We start from the raw sequence: 17,832 nt of genomic DNA, 5'->3' as shown, positions 1-17,832 counted from the left end.
ACTATCCCTTAATGGAAGAGATTACCTGGATTTTCATTAGAGGTATTCTTCTTAGACAGTTAAAAGTGACATGCCTCCACTTTCACAGTGAGAGGGTAGAATGACTAGAAATATCAGAAACAAACTACACATGGAGAGTTCTTTTATCCTATTCTCACAAAGCTGGCACTCTATAATGGCAGTAACTTCTGAAGTGAAAGGTGTTCAAATTTCTTTCCAATTTCTGTCATGAGATCTACTGGGAAATTCATGCGAATTCTGCCCCATCTTCTCCTCACCCCCCAACCCCTCCACAAAGAATGGGAACCTTTTCTGTGATGGGAATCTAGGAGAATTATTGCTCCAGGAAAATCAAAGCCCTAGTTTATAAGAAGCAATTCTTTCCCAGTTTTCCAGAAAAAAGCTTCCTCTGGTTTTCAAGTAGTCCATGATTCCATGAAAGTTAAGGGCTGTGAGTTTTTCCTTCTTTTTAGAACACAGAAGAACTGCACTAATCTGCCACAAATTATCCTATTACAATTCCACATGTAGAACAAAACTGGGATGAGAATTTCAGGTGCTTTGTAGAATCACAACCAACAAGTGTCTTCTGACCCTTCTCAACAGGTTGCAAAATAGCTCAACCAATATGCGCCAACAAGGTGTAACACAAAAGTCAAGTGGTCTAGGCTCTGATTCAGCTACTTGATTACCTAGCCATACACTGGCCAGACCCCACTATAATGTCAGAATAGGTAAGCCCAAGGCAGTGAAAGGAACCATGACACTACTGGATGCATAGGCTTTCAAGAAATTAGTCTGATACCCTTACCACTTAGACCAACTTGCAATATATAAGGATGGGTAGCAAGACTTGCTACAGTTTGAACATTAAACTGAAAACTGTCCATATGCCTCCAGGAAGCCTTGTGGGCACGATGATGCTTAGTTAACCCCATTCGTGGACTGTAGCATATAGATTTAGTAGCAAAGAACTGAGAACCAGGATTATTAAATTATGGTCTAAGGGGCATCTGTGGTTTCTAGTGCAACTTTTAGGTGGTCCCCAAGACCATAATGTAAATAACAGGAAAATATGAGTGAGACATTAGTTTCTTCTACATGTTGACAAGGTAAAAGCTTAAACCAGAAGCAGCTCATCTCTTCAACCATGGAAACTTCAAAGAATTAAAAGGCAATGAAGAGAACTAAATGGAAAAAATCAGGCTCCAGACTGGAAAGCTACTGGTGAGGCATCCACAACATGACGGTCACAATGTAAGATGTGGTGGTCCCCAAAGAGCAAACAAACCAGAATACTGATCCTCACTAAGACGAAAAATAAGTACCACAGGTGTACAACAGTCTAGATCAGGAGTGGGCAATTTGTGTCCCTCCAGATGTTTTAGCCTATAACTGTTGTGAACGGTACAGAAAAGTAATAAATAAATAAACCATCTCTCACCATTGGCTACTGGCTAGGGCTGATGGGGAGTTTTAGGCCAAAACATCTGTTGCCTACTCCTAGTCTAGATGGTCATCATTTTCCACAACTTTTTATAAGTCATCCTATGAATCTGTTGAAGGGTGGGGTATAAATTATATATATGTATATATATCAAATACTCTACTGAGATGCTTCAGTGATAACTGCCTCTCAATATCAGAGATAGGAGCAGACCACATATCCACTGTGAACTCAAAGTCAAAGGGCTTACTAGCATCAACATACAAAACGGGAGGGGAAGACAACTTCTGGACCTCCAGATCTTACGGAATACAACTCCCATCAGCTCTAGCCAGCATAGCCAATGGTGAGAGCTGCTGGGAGTTATATGCCAAAACATCTATAGGGCCAGAAGTTGCCCACCCCTGCAATACAGGCTACAAAACATCAGCAATGAATTCCTCTACTCAGATCTACCTATGTATATTCTACTTCAATTGTCTACATCTTTGTAAAACAAGAACAGATTAAACCAGCTAGAAAAAAGCATTTGCTGTTTCCTCTCTTTTTGGAGATGCTTAAAAATCCGCTTAAGTTTTTAAAAGCTACTTTTAGGAAGCAAAAGTCATTAAAGTACGCTCAATTCTGTACATTTCCTTCCAACCCTACTATTCTATGATTCTAATCTATGTTCACACAAACAACTATTTCTTGGACTTTTAAGTCTTCTAGTCTGTTTTTTAGTGCAACACATAGAATCAATCATTCACATACCTTCTATTCCTCTTTCTATTTGTGAGCGCATGTACATCTATATGCATGCACATAAAAGGACAAAGCACTTCTGAACAATCCCAGTAGGTATACTAACAAGCAGGGGTTGACAAAGTTGGGGTGGCCCAGATGGCCAACCAAATATTTGTTTTTGGCACCTGGCAGGTACAAAGACAACTCTTGGCGCCTCCATCCTCCCTTGCCAGTGGAGAGCTGACGAGGGACAGTGCAGGTTACTGTGCAGTTCGAGTTCCAACTCCCCCACAGGCACAGAGACAAGCCTCTGTGCCTCTACCATCCCTCCCTGTTCAGCAAGTAAGGGATGGTGGAGGTGTGCAGGCCTACTCTGCCTCTGAGTCTGGCAGAGGGTTGGAAGCTATTGCGGGTGGAGGGTTGGAGGTTCAACCTCTCCCTGAAAGATGCAGGGACCAGACTCTGCTGTCCCTCTCCTGCTCAGAGGTGGTGAAGGGTAGGAGAAGTGTGTAGGCTCACTCTGTGTCTTCCAAGTATTGGAGCTCCAACCCCCTGGCAGGTGCAGAGAGAAACCAACATGCCTGTACCATTACCCTCCATCTTGAAGTCACAGAAGGAAGGAATAAGTTTGTTTTGGCTCTCTGCTTGCACCCAGCAATTGCAGAACTAGCACAAATAGCAGACTTCTACCCGTGTTTGAGGCTGGAGAGGGGGTAGGGATCATCCCTCCCTCCCTGTAGCTCCAGCGCTGGGAGGAAGTCTTGGACTTGTCTCACTTGCTGGGGTCCAGCTGACCTCTCCCTGGTGAGAGGGGCAAATGAGGCTGTCAGAGCCTGCTAAGACAGCCAAAGACTGATTTTCAAGACAGTTTGCAGCACTTGCAGACTAAGAGAAGAAATTAATTTCTAAATTAAACAAGGAAATCCGGTATGGTAAGCCGGAGAGAGAAAGACATACAACCCTGATGTGCCTGTGTTCAGTTTCCAGATGATAATAGCCTCATGGAGTTTCAGACATTCCTTTTTGCCATTCTGGCAAAAATGGCTATCATATTGGAAATATAATTTTACTTAATACTGTACTGTAACAGGCCTCAGTAAGATCTCCATTCTTCCCAACATCTGTGTAGGCCCCCAAATCTACTTCTATTAGGAGATGGAAAATTGAACAATAAAAGCAACTTTCACTTATTCAAATTCACATTGCTGTAAACCTTTTAATTCTGGCCAGGATTCCAAAATTTTCATCTTTACAAAGGCTGCCTTGACAGTTTTAGGGAGTGTAAAGGAATCTGATTATGTGCAATTATGTACAACTAAGCAGAAGGCAGAGTACCAGCCCCCAAACCTACACATGCCTGTTCTATACATCTTTCTCAAAAATAATCTGATCAAGAATGCTTTAGGAGCGTAAAACATTTACCTTCTTATTTACATGCAAAAATAATATTTAAAATGAAGACTAGCAGCTACAGATTTTGTGCTCTTCACTTAGTTCTTCCAATTTCCCTTTGTGTTCCTTGCCCCCCTTTTAACCAAGAGAATCTGTTATCAGCTAAAAAAAAGATAGTTACCTGGTTCACACAATCTAAATAAGCCACAGTGGCTTACTCAAGCCATGGTGGCTTATTTAAATCACATCACTTGCCAGGCACGATTTCCATAATCACTGCCCAGGTGCAGCTTGATGTGGCATCCAAACCTGGGAGGCATGGCTTCTTGGGTGGGGAAACAACCCTCCAATAACCCATGAGCTGTTGTACGGTTAATTGGATGGTTGTTTTCCCCTCCAACAAGCCATGTCGCCTGGGTTCAGATGACACAAGCCACACCACGGTGATTATGAAAATCATGCCCCGTGTGAACTGGCCCAGCGTGAAGATGAGATGGCATGTTTCTAGCAACACAATTAGAGCAGTCTGCTCATGAGCACTCACCTAGATTTGTAACCTCCAATACTTGACCCCATCTGTTCTATAAAACAAGAATGCAACAATCAAAACCCTCCCTATGTTTAGATTAATACTAACACTTTCAAGAAAATCCACAACTACATCAGTAGTTTTTATAAACTTGCCTAGACTTAAATGCTTTTCTTCATACCAAGAGCCAAAAAACCAAGATTACCTACAGCAAAACACTACAGAAGGAAGCTCTGTAACAGGGGGCATATCACACTATCACTGTAAAGAGGTTGTGATGATGTAAACTTGCTACTCTTCCAAACCATTCAGCAGAGGTAAGCTAATGAAAGAACTTGTCTATATACAAATGTTCGACAAAAAATGGCACCCAACTGTTGTATACCTTACCAGAGATGGTTTAACATAAATTCTGCCTTACAGAGCACATTGTGAGAGAAATTTCCTTACTTGATAGTCAGCTCATCACCCTCATTGTTCCCAAATTTCTCTGTTGCACGGTGCCTGCCATTTCATTACACCTGGCCAAATGCTTCCTTACACTACCACATATAGTCAACAAATCAAGGGAATGAGCTAGCCTGCCAAACAATTCAAATAAACAAACCAACAAATAAATGTGAGTTTAGGCTGCACTGGTTTATGTTAGAGCTAAACCAAACTAGCAGAAGCCCCACCTGGAATATAACTGTTGTGAGCTGTACCATTTCAGACTGAGCGTAGGGCTGCCCTGCACAATATGCTCCAAGTTTAAAACAAGAATGCCAAGAAAACAAGGCTAGCCTAGAAACCTCTCCCTGAATGGCAGTTTTGTATGTGTAGCCAGCAGTTTATGTGGAGGAGCACATCACCTCCAGTCTGAAATGGCACAGCCCAGCAAGATACATCATGTTCTACTAGTCTATTCTCGCTCATAGTCCCTTTCATATCAGACTATAAAAATAAATAAATATTACAAGACTAACCTGCATCAGTTAACAATGTTTTAAACAAGTGTGAATTCCTGAGCAAAATCTTAAGGAATTTGGTCAATGATGCTGTGATCCACCCGGCATGACCGCTGAACAACCTCCATTTATTTTAACTAGTTTGTGCAAAATGCTCATGAAATCCAAGCCAAAATGAAGTATGGACAGCTATAATGTGTGGCAAACTACATCCATACACAACTGTAAACCCAAAGTGCCATGCAAAGGCAGAATCTATTGAACTTAATAGGTTACCACTGGTAGAAAGTACACTCGAATGGTCAAATGGTCAACTCAGTATTGCAGTTTTCCTTTTAATTCTTCCCAAACAGCACAGTTGTACCTTTACTTAGAACACTAATATTACAAAACTCATTTCCTCTTGTGCAAAAAAAAAAGTGTTCACCCAGAAAAGATTGGAAAACCAAAAGCTTTTTAAATAGTATTTTATTTTTAAGGTTGCTATAAAATGCAATTATTTTGAGTACCATACGCCAAGTTGAATAGTTGATACATATTCCTGATCATGCTATTTGGACTAAAGGAATAATGCAGGCCGTAACAGATTGAAAACTTTTCAAAATGCACGTTCTGATATTTTATCATAAGGCCAAAATATTTAACCTCTCAGTCAATATGGATGCAGGAGGAAAAAAAAGATTAGTAATTGCGCAATCCACGCAACAGAGGAAATTATAACTCACTGGTTTCTGAAACTGAGGAATAGTGCGGGGGCTAGTAATTTGCTATGCGCAAAATATTCCTCACAGAGGCTCTGAAGTAACCCACTTGCCTATCTGTAACTCATAGCAAGGCTGAACCAGCTAATCATGCATTGAAAGGAAGCTGGAAAGTGCAGCATTAAATGCAGTATTGGACAGAAGGGGGCCTTGTTGGAAAGATGCCCCAAAGTGTTTCAGATGCAGACAGAGAAACAGTTGCAGCTTTTTAAAAGGATCACCCATTTAGAATAAATAGCTACAAAATAGGCCTTTTTAAATATTACCATCTAAGCCACAGTGATGTTAACTGGCAAAGGGCAGGGGCAGAGAGAGACAGCAGGGTCTCAATTCATTTCATCATTATCAGGTGTTTTTTTAATTTGCTATGGTGCAAATAAGAACATTGCGAACCCCCATAATTCACTCTTAAAACGCTGCATTTTTAATGCACTGCAGCCAACATATTTACACAGAGCTGCAGTTCTCCTAGTTTATTATTTCTTTTTCTCAAGTGTCGCTCCTCTAAATTTAGCATGACAGCTGAGAAATGATGGCAGGAGTTTTACCAGTTCAGTTTAAAAAACATCCTCTACCTGGTATCTCTGCAGTGATTGTCTTGCTGCTCCCTGAAACTTCTTCATCATCATCTGATGAACTCGTGCTCGAGTCACAGGTTAGGTCACTATCACTGGTACTGCTGTCCTGCAGCAGGTTATATTTCTTGCGGGCAGCCGCCTCCCGTTTCTGCCTCAATAACCGAATTCTCTCTTTGTGCTTTTGGCTCCGATGACCTTTAACCTTAGCGACACGACCGTTTTGCTTATCACTAGACTGCCGGTTTTTCTTTGCAGCCATTGTTGAGGTTTCACTTTCCGACCTGGACCGCCTGGATTTCCTCCCAACAGTAGACCCTGACACTGCAGAAGGGTCTCCCTCTACAGTTGCTTCAGCTTGGCTGGGCTCATTCTCTTCTGCAGAAGACAGAGTGTCTGAATCAGCCAAGTGCCCACTGGAAGAAGGGGACAGCATGCAATGGTTGGAAGAGTCACTCTCATAAACACGACCAGCTACTGGCTTGTCACTCTCTGTTGATGCTAGCTGAGATTCTGATGAGTCCCGTCTCAGTTCCATCAGCAAGCATGGCATTGAGGCAAGCACTGTTGAATCCTCTACGACAGCTCCGCACTCTTTCTGAGCATGCATTTCTAGTTCTATAGATCCTTCTTCACCCAGAGCTGCCTCTTGTTTTTCTGAGAGTTTTGGTGGAACCTCTGGATCGATGAGTTCTTCTGCTTTGTCTGCTGCCTCCATCTTCATTTCAGAGTTTTAAGTCTCTCTCCTGGTCTCAAAGCATGGAGTACAGTGTCTAGCGGACAGTGCAAACTAGCCTAGGGCTTCAGCAGGAAAGCAACCTGCAGGAGAACACATAGAGCAAATGAACAGGTTGGCAGTGACAATATATTCAACTACCAAATTACTCTACGGAGAATCTGAAATAACCCCTGTAGAGTGCAAAGAATCTTGCTGATTATAGAGTAGAACTGGGTAAATCTACAGAGGCCCTTTAATGTTAATACCGTTGGCTCAGTTGGGTTTTAACCACTCCCACGTCTTCCAGAAGGGCTGGAGTTCTGCTGAAGAGCCAAGAAACTAGTCTTTTTGTTTAATGTTCGAGGTCAAACTAACGAGCATAAAAACATAAGAGCAACCACACTAGATGAGACAAGGCCTATCTAGTCCAGTATTCTGTTCCCACAGTGTCCAACCAGATGCCTATGGGAAACCCACATGCAGGACATAAGCGCAATAGTGCCTTCCCAGCAACTGGTATGGAGAGACATACTGACTCTCATACTGGAAGTAAAATATAGCCATCATGACCAGTAGCCACTGATAGCCTTGTGCTCCATGAATGTATCTAATCCCCCTTTTAAAGCTGTCCAAGTCGGTGGCCATCACTACATATCTTGGTAGCAAATTCCATAGTTTTACTATTTGGGGGCAAGAATGAGTAGTCCAGTCCAGATCTCCTTGCTAGTGAATTTGGGAAGCAGTGTTGGGATGTAGCTCTGGGGAGCGGATACTGCCTCCAGATACTCAGGAGTCAAAACAGTGGATAGTAATGGTCACCCAGTTCGATAATTTGGACACAGACAATCCAAATAATATTGAAATCTGGGAGCTGATCCAAATTCCTCTTCAGCTACATTAGTAAGGAGAAAAAGCCTCCTTTCGTGGCTTCTGGATCATTGCACAAATTAAGCACATAAAATCTCCTCCTCAATGAGGTGAATGCCCCAGTTTCCGGAGGCATGAGGGTTAATCCCCCCATCTCATTACTAGCAAACCAGTTGTGGACTACAGGAATGGTGGTAAAATTAAGTGGACTCTGCCTTAAGAGCAGAAGCAGAGCAGTCCTTAGTCATCTCAAAATATATCCTGGCATTTGGTATGCAATCTTCTCCATGCCTAAATTAAGATAATTTATGTAATAGGTTTGATTCTAATTGTCCACCATCACAATGGCGGTGGGGGAAGGTTGGGCTTGAGTTAATCTCTCAAAATGAGTTTAGGGCAGGTTGATATTAGAAATTTGGACCGCAGCAGGACTCTGCCTTACTTTCATATTGGCCTTGTTTGGATTTAATAGTGGCATCCAGCAGCAATTTAATTAAACCAATAACTGCTGGGATGCGGGCTGTCCACAAACTCCTTCTGGTTCCTGGAAGCCATGGGTTAACTTGGGGTTTTTAACCCATGAACATCCCAAGTGCCTGGGTTAGGACATCACAAAAACAACCAATAAATGTGGCATTCATAGGTTGTTCCAGGAAACCAGAAGCAGCTCGCATGCAGCACGCATCCCTGCAATTCATCTGTTAATTAACCCATTAACTGCCATAAGATGCCACTGTTAAATCCAAGCAGGGTCACTGTATCAAAGGGTTAGTGGTGATTTGAATATCCATCCACAGCTTTCTATACATATATTAATATTCTTCTTCATCTATCCCTCTCTTTTAGCTAACCCGTTTCTAAGGCCACCTATTTCATAGGTTAGGGTCTATTCAAGGCAGTACAAATTCACTATTAGCACCTCTCCCTCTTGTTCAACTGAGAATGAAACATATTCATGCTAACCTAGGTATCACAGCAGCGAGTCAATACTGATTTAGAGACCACCCTCTGGTTCCTGAGCCTTTTATGCAAATGATGCCCATTTGACAAAAAATACGGGGTCAAAGGGCATTCTATTAAGACTTCTCCATTATAATCAGCAGCATGCTACTAGCTAACTATGCAGAAAGGCTGGCTTAGTACTTGCTTAGAAGCAAGTGTGCCTCTCAGAATGCATTGCCAACATTACTTCAAGCAACATTCATGTTCTTCTTTAAGGTCTCTTTAACAGTGCTGGCCTAACAAGACCCAGATAAACTTGCGAGATCTGCCAGAGGAAGTGGGTTAAGACAATACAACTGCAAACAAGAAAATATTTATTTCCGTCCCTACTAAATCTCAACCAGTTTCATGTTTTACTTCTCTCGTTCGTAGAGAGCAGTTTATTTAAGAATTAACTAACACAGCATCCAAGCTCCTCCCATATCTTTATGATGAGAATGGTGGATCTAAAAATTTTCCTCTTCAATACAAAACATTGATCTTCAGGCTATTTCTGGATTATATGTTGCTAATCAATTCATAAACAAATCTTATTTAGGAAACTATCTTCACTGACTGGCAGTAGCTCTCCAGTGTTTCAGACAGGAATCTTTTCCAGCCCTACCCAGATTGTACATGGGTCATTCTGCATGCAAAACTACCATTTTGCTACAGCCAAAAAAAAAATAAAAATGGGAAAGATATAGGTAAAGCTAATGCAGCTAAAGATTCTGCACGATACATTGCCAAAGCCTTCTGAAGCACATTCAGAAGGGTGAGAGGCCTGCAAAAGCAAGAGTTGAACTATAAAAGGAAGGTGTGAGAGAACTATGGAAGTCAGTAATACTGCTAGAACTGTGACATAATATTAGCTTTACAAGATGCATTGATGGCGAATTTCATGTATACGAATAGCAAACTCAAGTGCTGAGTTATAAGTGATGCAGCCAAAATGGGCCTCCTAAGAAACAAGATGGAAATATCAGCATGCTAGGGTGAACCCCAAGGTTTGCAGAAATAGAAAATTATTTAGGAAAAAAACCTACAGGGCCAAACCTGTGTATGCTCTGTGGTTACAGAACACTGAATGTCTGTTGCAGGGAAAGAACAGAAAACAGGTGGGGGGGTTGAATGGAATATCCTGAAAAAAGACATCACTGGTTGAACAGGAACATTCACACTACACATTTTGTTGCAGGTCCTACTTGTTAGTTCTATTATTGCCATGCCTTAGGCTAAAATCTCTCAAATGTTGGGTCCAGAACTTGTGTGACAATAGGCTCTGGCAGATGGCTGGCTCTCACAAAATAATTTAGTTTTTAACTACCAAGATCATTTCACACAGCACACTGAACGTTAACTATTCAGCATCACATGGAAATGGTTTAAGAAATGGACATACAACTGACTACCAAGCTCAGGATTATACATGCAGTGGACCTGACTGGACATTTTCTCTCCCCTGTTCACCCAAATCTCAAAGGATGCTGTTCTTCCTCTACTTGAGACTAAGCACTCACAGTTAAGCAATTCTTACCCCTCCTCATCTTAGCTCCAATTCAGTTATTAAGGGCGCAATCCTATGCATGTTTAGACAGAGAAAAGGCCTACAACTCCCAGCAATGTTGGCTGGGGCATGCTGGGAGTTGTAGGCCTTTTCTCTGCCTAAACATGCATAGGATTGCACCCTAAAACAGTTAACCACCCAGTCACTGACCAACACAAGTTTGTAAAGACCAGTGCATAGCATATTATTGTACAATAAACAGTTCAAAACAACTAGACCATCATGTGATCAGCCTTTCAGTAATGCAGCTATATGAATGGTTCCTTGGTTATACTTAGGGAGGCTCAGCACCTCCTCCTTTCTACCTAGACAGACAGTCATGGAAACACTCTTCTTCTGGCACTTGTGGTAGATATTCATGTCTCTGTGTGCTTGCTCATGTCTGATTATTACTTCTATATAATTAGTTCTATACAAGAGGCTTAATAAGCCAAGATATGAATGAGCCTTTTGCCTGCAAATGCAGACCCTTTGCTCCTCCCCTCCCAGAGAAACTATAGTTACCTGCTGCAGAACAAGCCAAGATATTAAACCATACCACTGTTTAATAGCCTGTTCCAAAGGCTGTAATCACAGCTTCTCCACTTGTACGAAATAGGAAACTATGGTTAATTAGAGACTTCCTGGTTTGTTTGCTTGTACTGAGCTGGGAGAAGCAAAGCAGCTGTGTAGATGGGCAAAAGGTGCATTCATACCTGGCTTATTAAACCTCTTGTATACTATTGTTTTTGCAATTGTTTTCACAAGCAGTTCATATCTCAGCTTCTTAAGCCGAGATAACTGCCTGAACCAGGCTAATGAATGAACACAATACAAGTCAAATTGGGCAACTTGAAATGGATAGAATACTAATTAACTGTAATTAACTGTTTTCAAGTGATTATTCCTAGAAAGTCCATATATTATGTACATAGCTCTTCAGGAATAATAAAAATAGTATGAACAGTTAGTTTTCAGTTGCTTCATTTCCCCCCTTAAATTCTAAATAATGTAAGGGAGGTGTATGTTACTGAGTTGTCACATCTTAAAATATTTACAATAAAAATGTACAAGCAATTTATAAAATTTAAACCAGACTAAGTGCACTTTATTCAATTTTCCCCATATCAAATATTTCAGTTAAACTACTTTTGGCTATTGGGAAAAAAAATTCTGGTAAAATTATCCACACACACACACACACACACACGCCTTTAGTTGCAGGAATACCTGCAGATCTGATTTGTGCGTGCCTGCGCGTGTGTACGCGCGCAGGGGCTGGCTGTACCATTTTCTATCTCACTCTGGTACTGCTCAGTATTACTTTCCCTTTCCATGTGCTAAACCGCTTCTCCCATGCAGTCTCTTTTGCTTCCCCCCCCCCACTATCCTCCTCCTGTAAAGAACCTTTGCAGCCCCAGACTCAACCCCTGACCTTGAGAAGAAATTCCTTCCAAATGCTTCCCAGTCAACAAGCTTCTGCCATACACAGGCAGATTTATTTAAAAACAGATGATTTGCTTTTTAAATCTGTTGATTTGACTGGATGGGAAAAGGTGATTTCAAACCTCCCTTTTTACTTCCCTCAGCACATTTACTTCTACAGTCTTTTCTATGCCCCAGAGCCGTCTGCAACTGGCTTCTCCCCCTCCCCCCCATGGCTGATTAACAAACAAAACAAATTACATGACTAGGCTGTTAAGGGAAGCAAGACAAATCTGGAGTGGATTTTTTTGTCAGAGAGGGAAAGACTGTCTCTTTTTAAATTCTGGTTTTGAAGACAATTGCTTGCCAAGGAAGTGGGAGCAATGTTTAATTTTCAGAAAGAAACCTGCAGGAGACTGATGCTTATGGGGAACAATGCCTCCGCAATATTAGCCTCTCTCCTTAGTTCTGCTGGGTGGAAAGGGAAAGACACTCTGCGTATGTTCAAAAGCACTATTATATTCTTTCTGGCAAGACAGACAAAATGTGTAGACCCCTGCAGGAGAGACTAACGGTGCAAAATCCTATGCATGTTTAGACAGAAAAAAGTCCTACAACTCCCAACATTCCCCAGACAGCATGACAGGTTAGGAAATGCTGGGAGTTGTAGGACTTTTTTCTGTCTAAACATGCATAGGATTGTGCCATAAACTTACAAATTCAATTCATTTTGCCAAGGAGCTACTTGACACAATAATTGCCTTATGTGAGAATTACATGGATAACTTGCAATAGTGATTTTTCCATATTCAGATGATAAAAAGAGAGCTTAACATGTGAACTTACCCTTCAGCTACTGCTGTCACTGCTGTACCTGTTCTGTGGACAGAAGAGCTGAGTGTTCAAAGTTGTCATTCTGGCTGCGTTTCACCACCAAGTTCACTATAAAAGAACACCACACATACAAAATTCACATGATAAAAAAGCAGGGTTTTTTTAAAAAAAACAAAACAAACATGAACAAGCAAAACACATCAGGATTAGCAGGTGCTTATGAGTGCTATCCAAACTTCAGATATTATTCTACTGTATAACTAAATTTTTTTAAAAGATGATATATGATTCAAATACATTTATATAAATAAGCACAACAGATATTTCTACAACATTCTCTCCTTTGTGATGCCTGCATACAGAACTTAAAACAAATGAATTTATCTCATCCATATGCCAACAGTCGACCTTTCCTTTGGATTATGTCAAAGGAACCGAAGGGCTCTTTCACACATCCCCATTAAAGTTCACCATCACACAAAACAGACAGATATATGACCTAATGGCATACCCATTTATTCTCCTTACACCAGTGGTTATTAAACATCGTAGTTTGCAAAAACAAACAAAACCCCCAAACCAAAATGAAACAGAAGGTGCCCACATTACATTTTCTTACCTTCTGGCCACTATGACCCAGTTCACATGTCACGGCAGCAAATTGTGGGTTAACTGAAGGTTACAGGCTGTGTATGAACCACTTCCACTGTGCATAAGCAAACTCCAATCATTCCAATCATAGATTTGTGGGTTAAACCACCCAAAGTTAACCTAAGAACAAATCGTAGGTTAACTTTGGGTTGTTTAACCCACATACAGTCAAAACTGTAAGTTCACACGTCACACAGCACCCTATGATCAGGCCAATCGGAGGTTGCTTTTGCAACGTGGAAGTGGCTTGTGCTCAGCACACATCACAAGATTTGCCACTGTGACTTGTGAACTGGGTCTATATGAGTGAATGTCTGAAAGGTGTCTGAGTTAAAAACTAATGATTATGTTTGTCAACTATTTTTTAAATTATTTATTGTCCAATTTCAACAAAACAAAACTATAAAGAGGAAAAGAAAAAAATGTTATCTGTGGCCACAATCAAACAAAGCACAGGATTGACTCTGGAGGGGGGTGAGGTTTCTATGATGTTTCCACTGCAGCTGCTTGCTCTGCTAATGAGACCATTGCATTAGAGAGTATTGATTTCATGTGATCTACAAAACTAACTTCAATTCTGGCTATTTCCCACCAATATGGGTCCTTGGTAAAGCAACTAAGGGCGCAATCCTATGCATGTTTAGTCACAAAAAAGTTGTACAACTCCCAGCATTCCCTAGCCAGCAACACTGGAAGTTAAGATGATCAGAGGGTTTAGCTACCAAAGAAAAACTCACCTATAAGAGAAGAGGTGCCCTGGAGAAATTTAACTTGAATTGGTAAACCATTTTTGGACAAGTTAACACATTAATGTAGTAATCTAGCTGCTACACAAAAGCAGTTGCCTTGCCTTCAAAAGGTCAGTCTCTCTTTCCTTCCTTTCTCTTTAGCTCACTGCCAGAAGAGAATCGGGGAGAGACTGGGGATAAGGATTTTTTCACTGTTGGATATATGCAGATTTTTATGCTTTTATTGTTATGGCTCTATTTCTTTTAATAGGTATGTGCCTCTTGTAAAAGTTCTAAGTAACAAAAAGAAGCAAACTGCTTTTCAGTTTAAAGTTTGACATCTTAAACTGAAAGCAGTTAGCCTGTTCAGTATAGGGGGGGGGGGGGACATTAAAAAAAAAATCTAGATCTTTAGTCTTTTACTCACTGTACCTTAGGGACCACATGAAAATACACCAGAGACCACTGGTGACCCCCAACTGCAGTTCACACCATGCAGATTAAATGTAATGTGTAAAGCTAACCTCATGTAATGTTATTGACTTTTAGGTTTGCATTTTTGCATAAACAATTATGTGTCAACTAGGCAACAGGAATTAGCCACTCCTAAACTCTAGCAGCTTCAAATTACTGTCTCAGCGAGAACGCAGTAGCACAGGGAAGAGATAGCACTGAAGGAAACACAATACTTCCTCATTTATGTGTATTCATTAAAACAGAGTTGCAAATAGCTACTTGCCAGGTCACACAAGGTAAGTGAGAGCACATTCTAATGCAGTGACAGATGATTATGATAGCTGGGTCTCAGGATCATGTGCATTCACCTCCACCGGTAGCAACTAAGTTCTGACCAAGGCATACATGACATTTGTCCTATTTCTACCATTCTTCCAGATAAGATGTGAGTAAGAAAAGTCAAAAGAGCTGTAGACTCCTATGCTCAGGTCATATGCTATGTCTTGTTATTTCTCATTTGCTGACGGGCACACATATATGGTATTGAGGCCCCACACTGTGCCCACTGAATGTAGCATAGTAAGATTACTGTAGTCATCAAGATCTGAACCAGACGTGTTTCCAATGCAATGAAGCTTTTGTAAACTAAAGTGTTTGTTCCCTTTTGTAGAAGCCATCAAAATAGCACAACCCAGGTATTTGTTGGCAGCCTAATAAAAGTGTACATACTAGTAACATTCATAGACCCATGCACAAGATTGCATTACAAATATATGTTTTCATTTCTTCTTCTTAAGGTGCCGTCTCTTATCGGAGGTTAGCTATCATTACAGCTATTTTCATTTTTGACGCTGCAGCAGATAATCACTAGATAACTCACAGAAATCTCACTAGCACTGACAAATCATTTTGAGTATTACAGATGAACCAACAAGAGTGCTAAGCTAAGTACTAGGGTGGAACTGGAATGCAGCAAGTATCTCTTTGTAGACAAGTCTCCCCAAGCAGGTCTCACCTATTTTCTGTGACAAGCCACTAACTGATGTCATCAAAGAGAGAAGAGAGCAAGGATGACTAATCAAAGTGGGTAAGGCTTTGTGTTCTCCCCCCTTTCAAATCCCTGGATTATTAAAAAGCATCTTATTGTAAACACATATTTTACCATTCTAATAAATAGCCCAGAATGCTGTTCACTCTCAGTGTTTAAAATTATTGGTCCCCCTCTAAAATCATAAGATAGTTCTGAAATCAAGTTTGCAATTACAAATTTGCTTATTGGTTACTAAGCCTTTAAGGGAGAAATCCTATGGCCACTAGTCAGCAGCTAGATGGACGGCCATAGGATATCTAGTTTTCCAGGTACCGACCTCAGAGACCACACTCTGAGGTCAGTTCCCAGAGAACTGACCTTCCTCCCCTTCCACGCTGCTTCACAGGCAGTGCGGAACAGCCCCGTTCTCCACGCTCCGCAGAGGAGTGCAGAGCGGCCAAAACAAGGCATCCTGGGGGGCATTCCACAGCAGGGAAGACGGAAATGTCAGTACAACACATCATATGTGTCATCCTGCAGCCTCCTCCCCGCTCCGCCTTCCCACAGCTAGACAGCCAAAATCAGCTAACTAGCCACAAATGCAGGGCAGGACAGGCGCAGAGGGAATGATCCCCTCTGTGCTTCTCCTTCCCTACAATGAATAGGCAGTCACCTCCGAGTTCAGAGGCGGCCGCCTATCCTCATAGGATTGCGCCCTAAGCGGTTGTATTTTCCCCTGAGTTAAATGATTCCCAGTAATCAGGCTAAGAAACATTACGGAGGGTTTTTTATTTGTTACATTTCTATACTACCCAATATACTACCCACGATTCTATACTATCCACTACAGCAAAGCTCTCAGTGAAGCCATAAGCTATGCCGTGCAGGGCCACCCAAGATGGACAGGTCATGGCAGAGAGTTCTGACAAAATGTGGTCCACTGGAGAAGGAAATGGCAACCCACTCCAGTATTCTTGCCAAGAAAACCCCATGGAACGTAGCACAAGGCTAAAAGACATGACGCCGGAAGATGAGCCCCTCAGGTCGGAAGGTGTCCAATATGCTACTGGGGAAGAGCAGAGGGTATTTCCAAGTAGCGCCAGAAAGAGTGAAGCGGCTGGGCCAAAGCCGAAAGGACACTCAGCTGTGGATGTGTCTGGTGGTGAAAACAAAATCCAATGCTGTAAAGAACAATATTGTTTAGGAACCTGGAATGTCAGATCAATGAATCAAGGTAAGCTGGAGGTGGTCAAACAGGAGATGGCAAGATTGAACATCGACATCTTGGGAATCAGTGAACTAAAATGGACAGGCATGGGCGAATTTAATTCAGGTGACCATCATATCTACTATTGTGGGCAAGAATCCCTTAGAAGAAATGGAGTAGTGCTCATAGTCAACAAAAGGGTGGGAAAAGCAGTACTGGGGTACAATCTTAAAAATGATAGAATGATCTCAGTACGAATCCAAGGCAAACCATTCAACATCACAGTAATTCAAGTCTATGCCCCAACCACTGAGGCCGAAGAAGCTGAGGTTGATCGGTTCTATGAAGACCTACAACACCTTGTAGAACTAACACCAAAAAAAGATGTCCTCTTCATCATAGGGGATTGGAAGGCTAAAGTAGGAAGTCAAGAAATCACTGGGATAACAGGCAGGCATGGCCTTGGTGTACAAAATGAAGCAGGACAAAGGCTAATAGAGTTTTGCCAAGAGAACACGCTGATCATAGCAAACACGCTTTTCCAACAGCACAAGAGACGACTCTACACATGGACGTCACCAGATGGTCAATATCGAAATCAGATTGATTATGTCCTTTGCAGCCAAAGATGGAAAAGCTCTATCCAGTCAGTAAAAACAAGACCTGGAGCTGACTGTGGCTCAGATCATGAGCTTCTTGTTGCAAAATTTCGGCTTAAATTGAAGAACATAGGGAAAACCACTAAACCATTCAGGTATGACCTAAATCATATCCCTTATGAATATACAGTGGAGGTGAGGAATAGATTTCAGGGATTAGACCTGATAGACAGAGTGCCTGAGGAACTATGGACGGAGGTTCATAACATTGTTCAGGAGGCAGCAACGAAATCCATCCCAAAGAAAAAGAAATGCAAGAAAGCCAAGTGGCTGTCTGATGAGGCTTTACAAGTAGCTGACGAAAGAAGGGAATCAAAAAGCAAGGGAGAAAGGGGAAGATATATCCAACTGAA

The 17,832-nt window shown here is 41.5% G+C and overlaps 1 protein-coding gene across 5 annotated transcripts in view; it reads right to left on the bottom strand.

Moving 5' to 3' along the window:
- ARK2N (arkadia (RNF111) N-terminal like PKA signaling regulator 2N) overlaps positions 1-17,832 on the bottom strand; it is an 84,176-nt gene that overhangs the window by 28,933 nt on the left and 37,411 nt on the right. For all 5 annotated transcript variants that reach the window (XR_014787489.1, XM_084832857.1, XM_084832856.1 and 2 more), the window contains 2 exons: positions 12,761-12,856; positions 6,378-7,196 (listed from right to left, as the gene is read on the bottom strand). Coding sequence is in view for 4 of the 5 variants with exons in the window: in XM_084832857.1 (XP_084688983.1) it covers positions 6,378-7,101 (724 nt within the window). In the remaining variant the exon portion in view is untranslated. The remainder of the gene's footprint in view (positions 1-6,377; positions 7,197-12,760; positions 12,857-17,832) is intronic.

This window comes from Heloderma suspectum, chromosome 2 (assembly GCF_057233095.1).
Source record: "Heloderma suspectum isolate Gila_16-S chromosome 2, 16-S_ref, whole genome shotgun sequence".
Classification (NCBI taxonomy): Eukaryota; Metazoa; Chordata; class Lepidosauria; order Squamata; family Helodermatidae; genus Heloderma; species Heloderma suspectum.
This window is presented reverse-complemented; position numbering and strand designations above follow the sequence as displayed.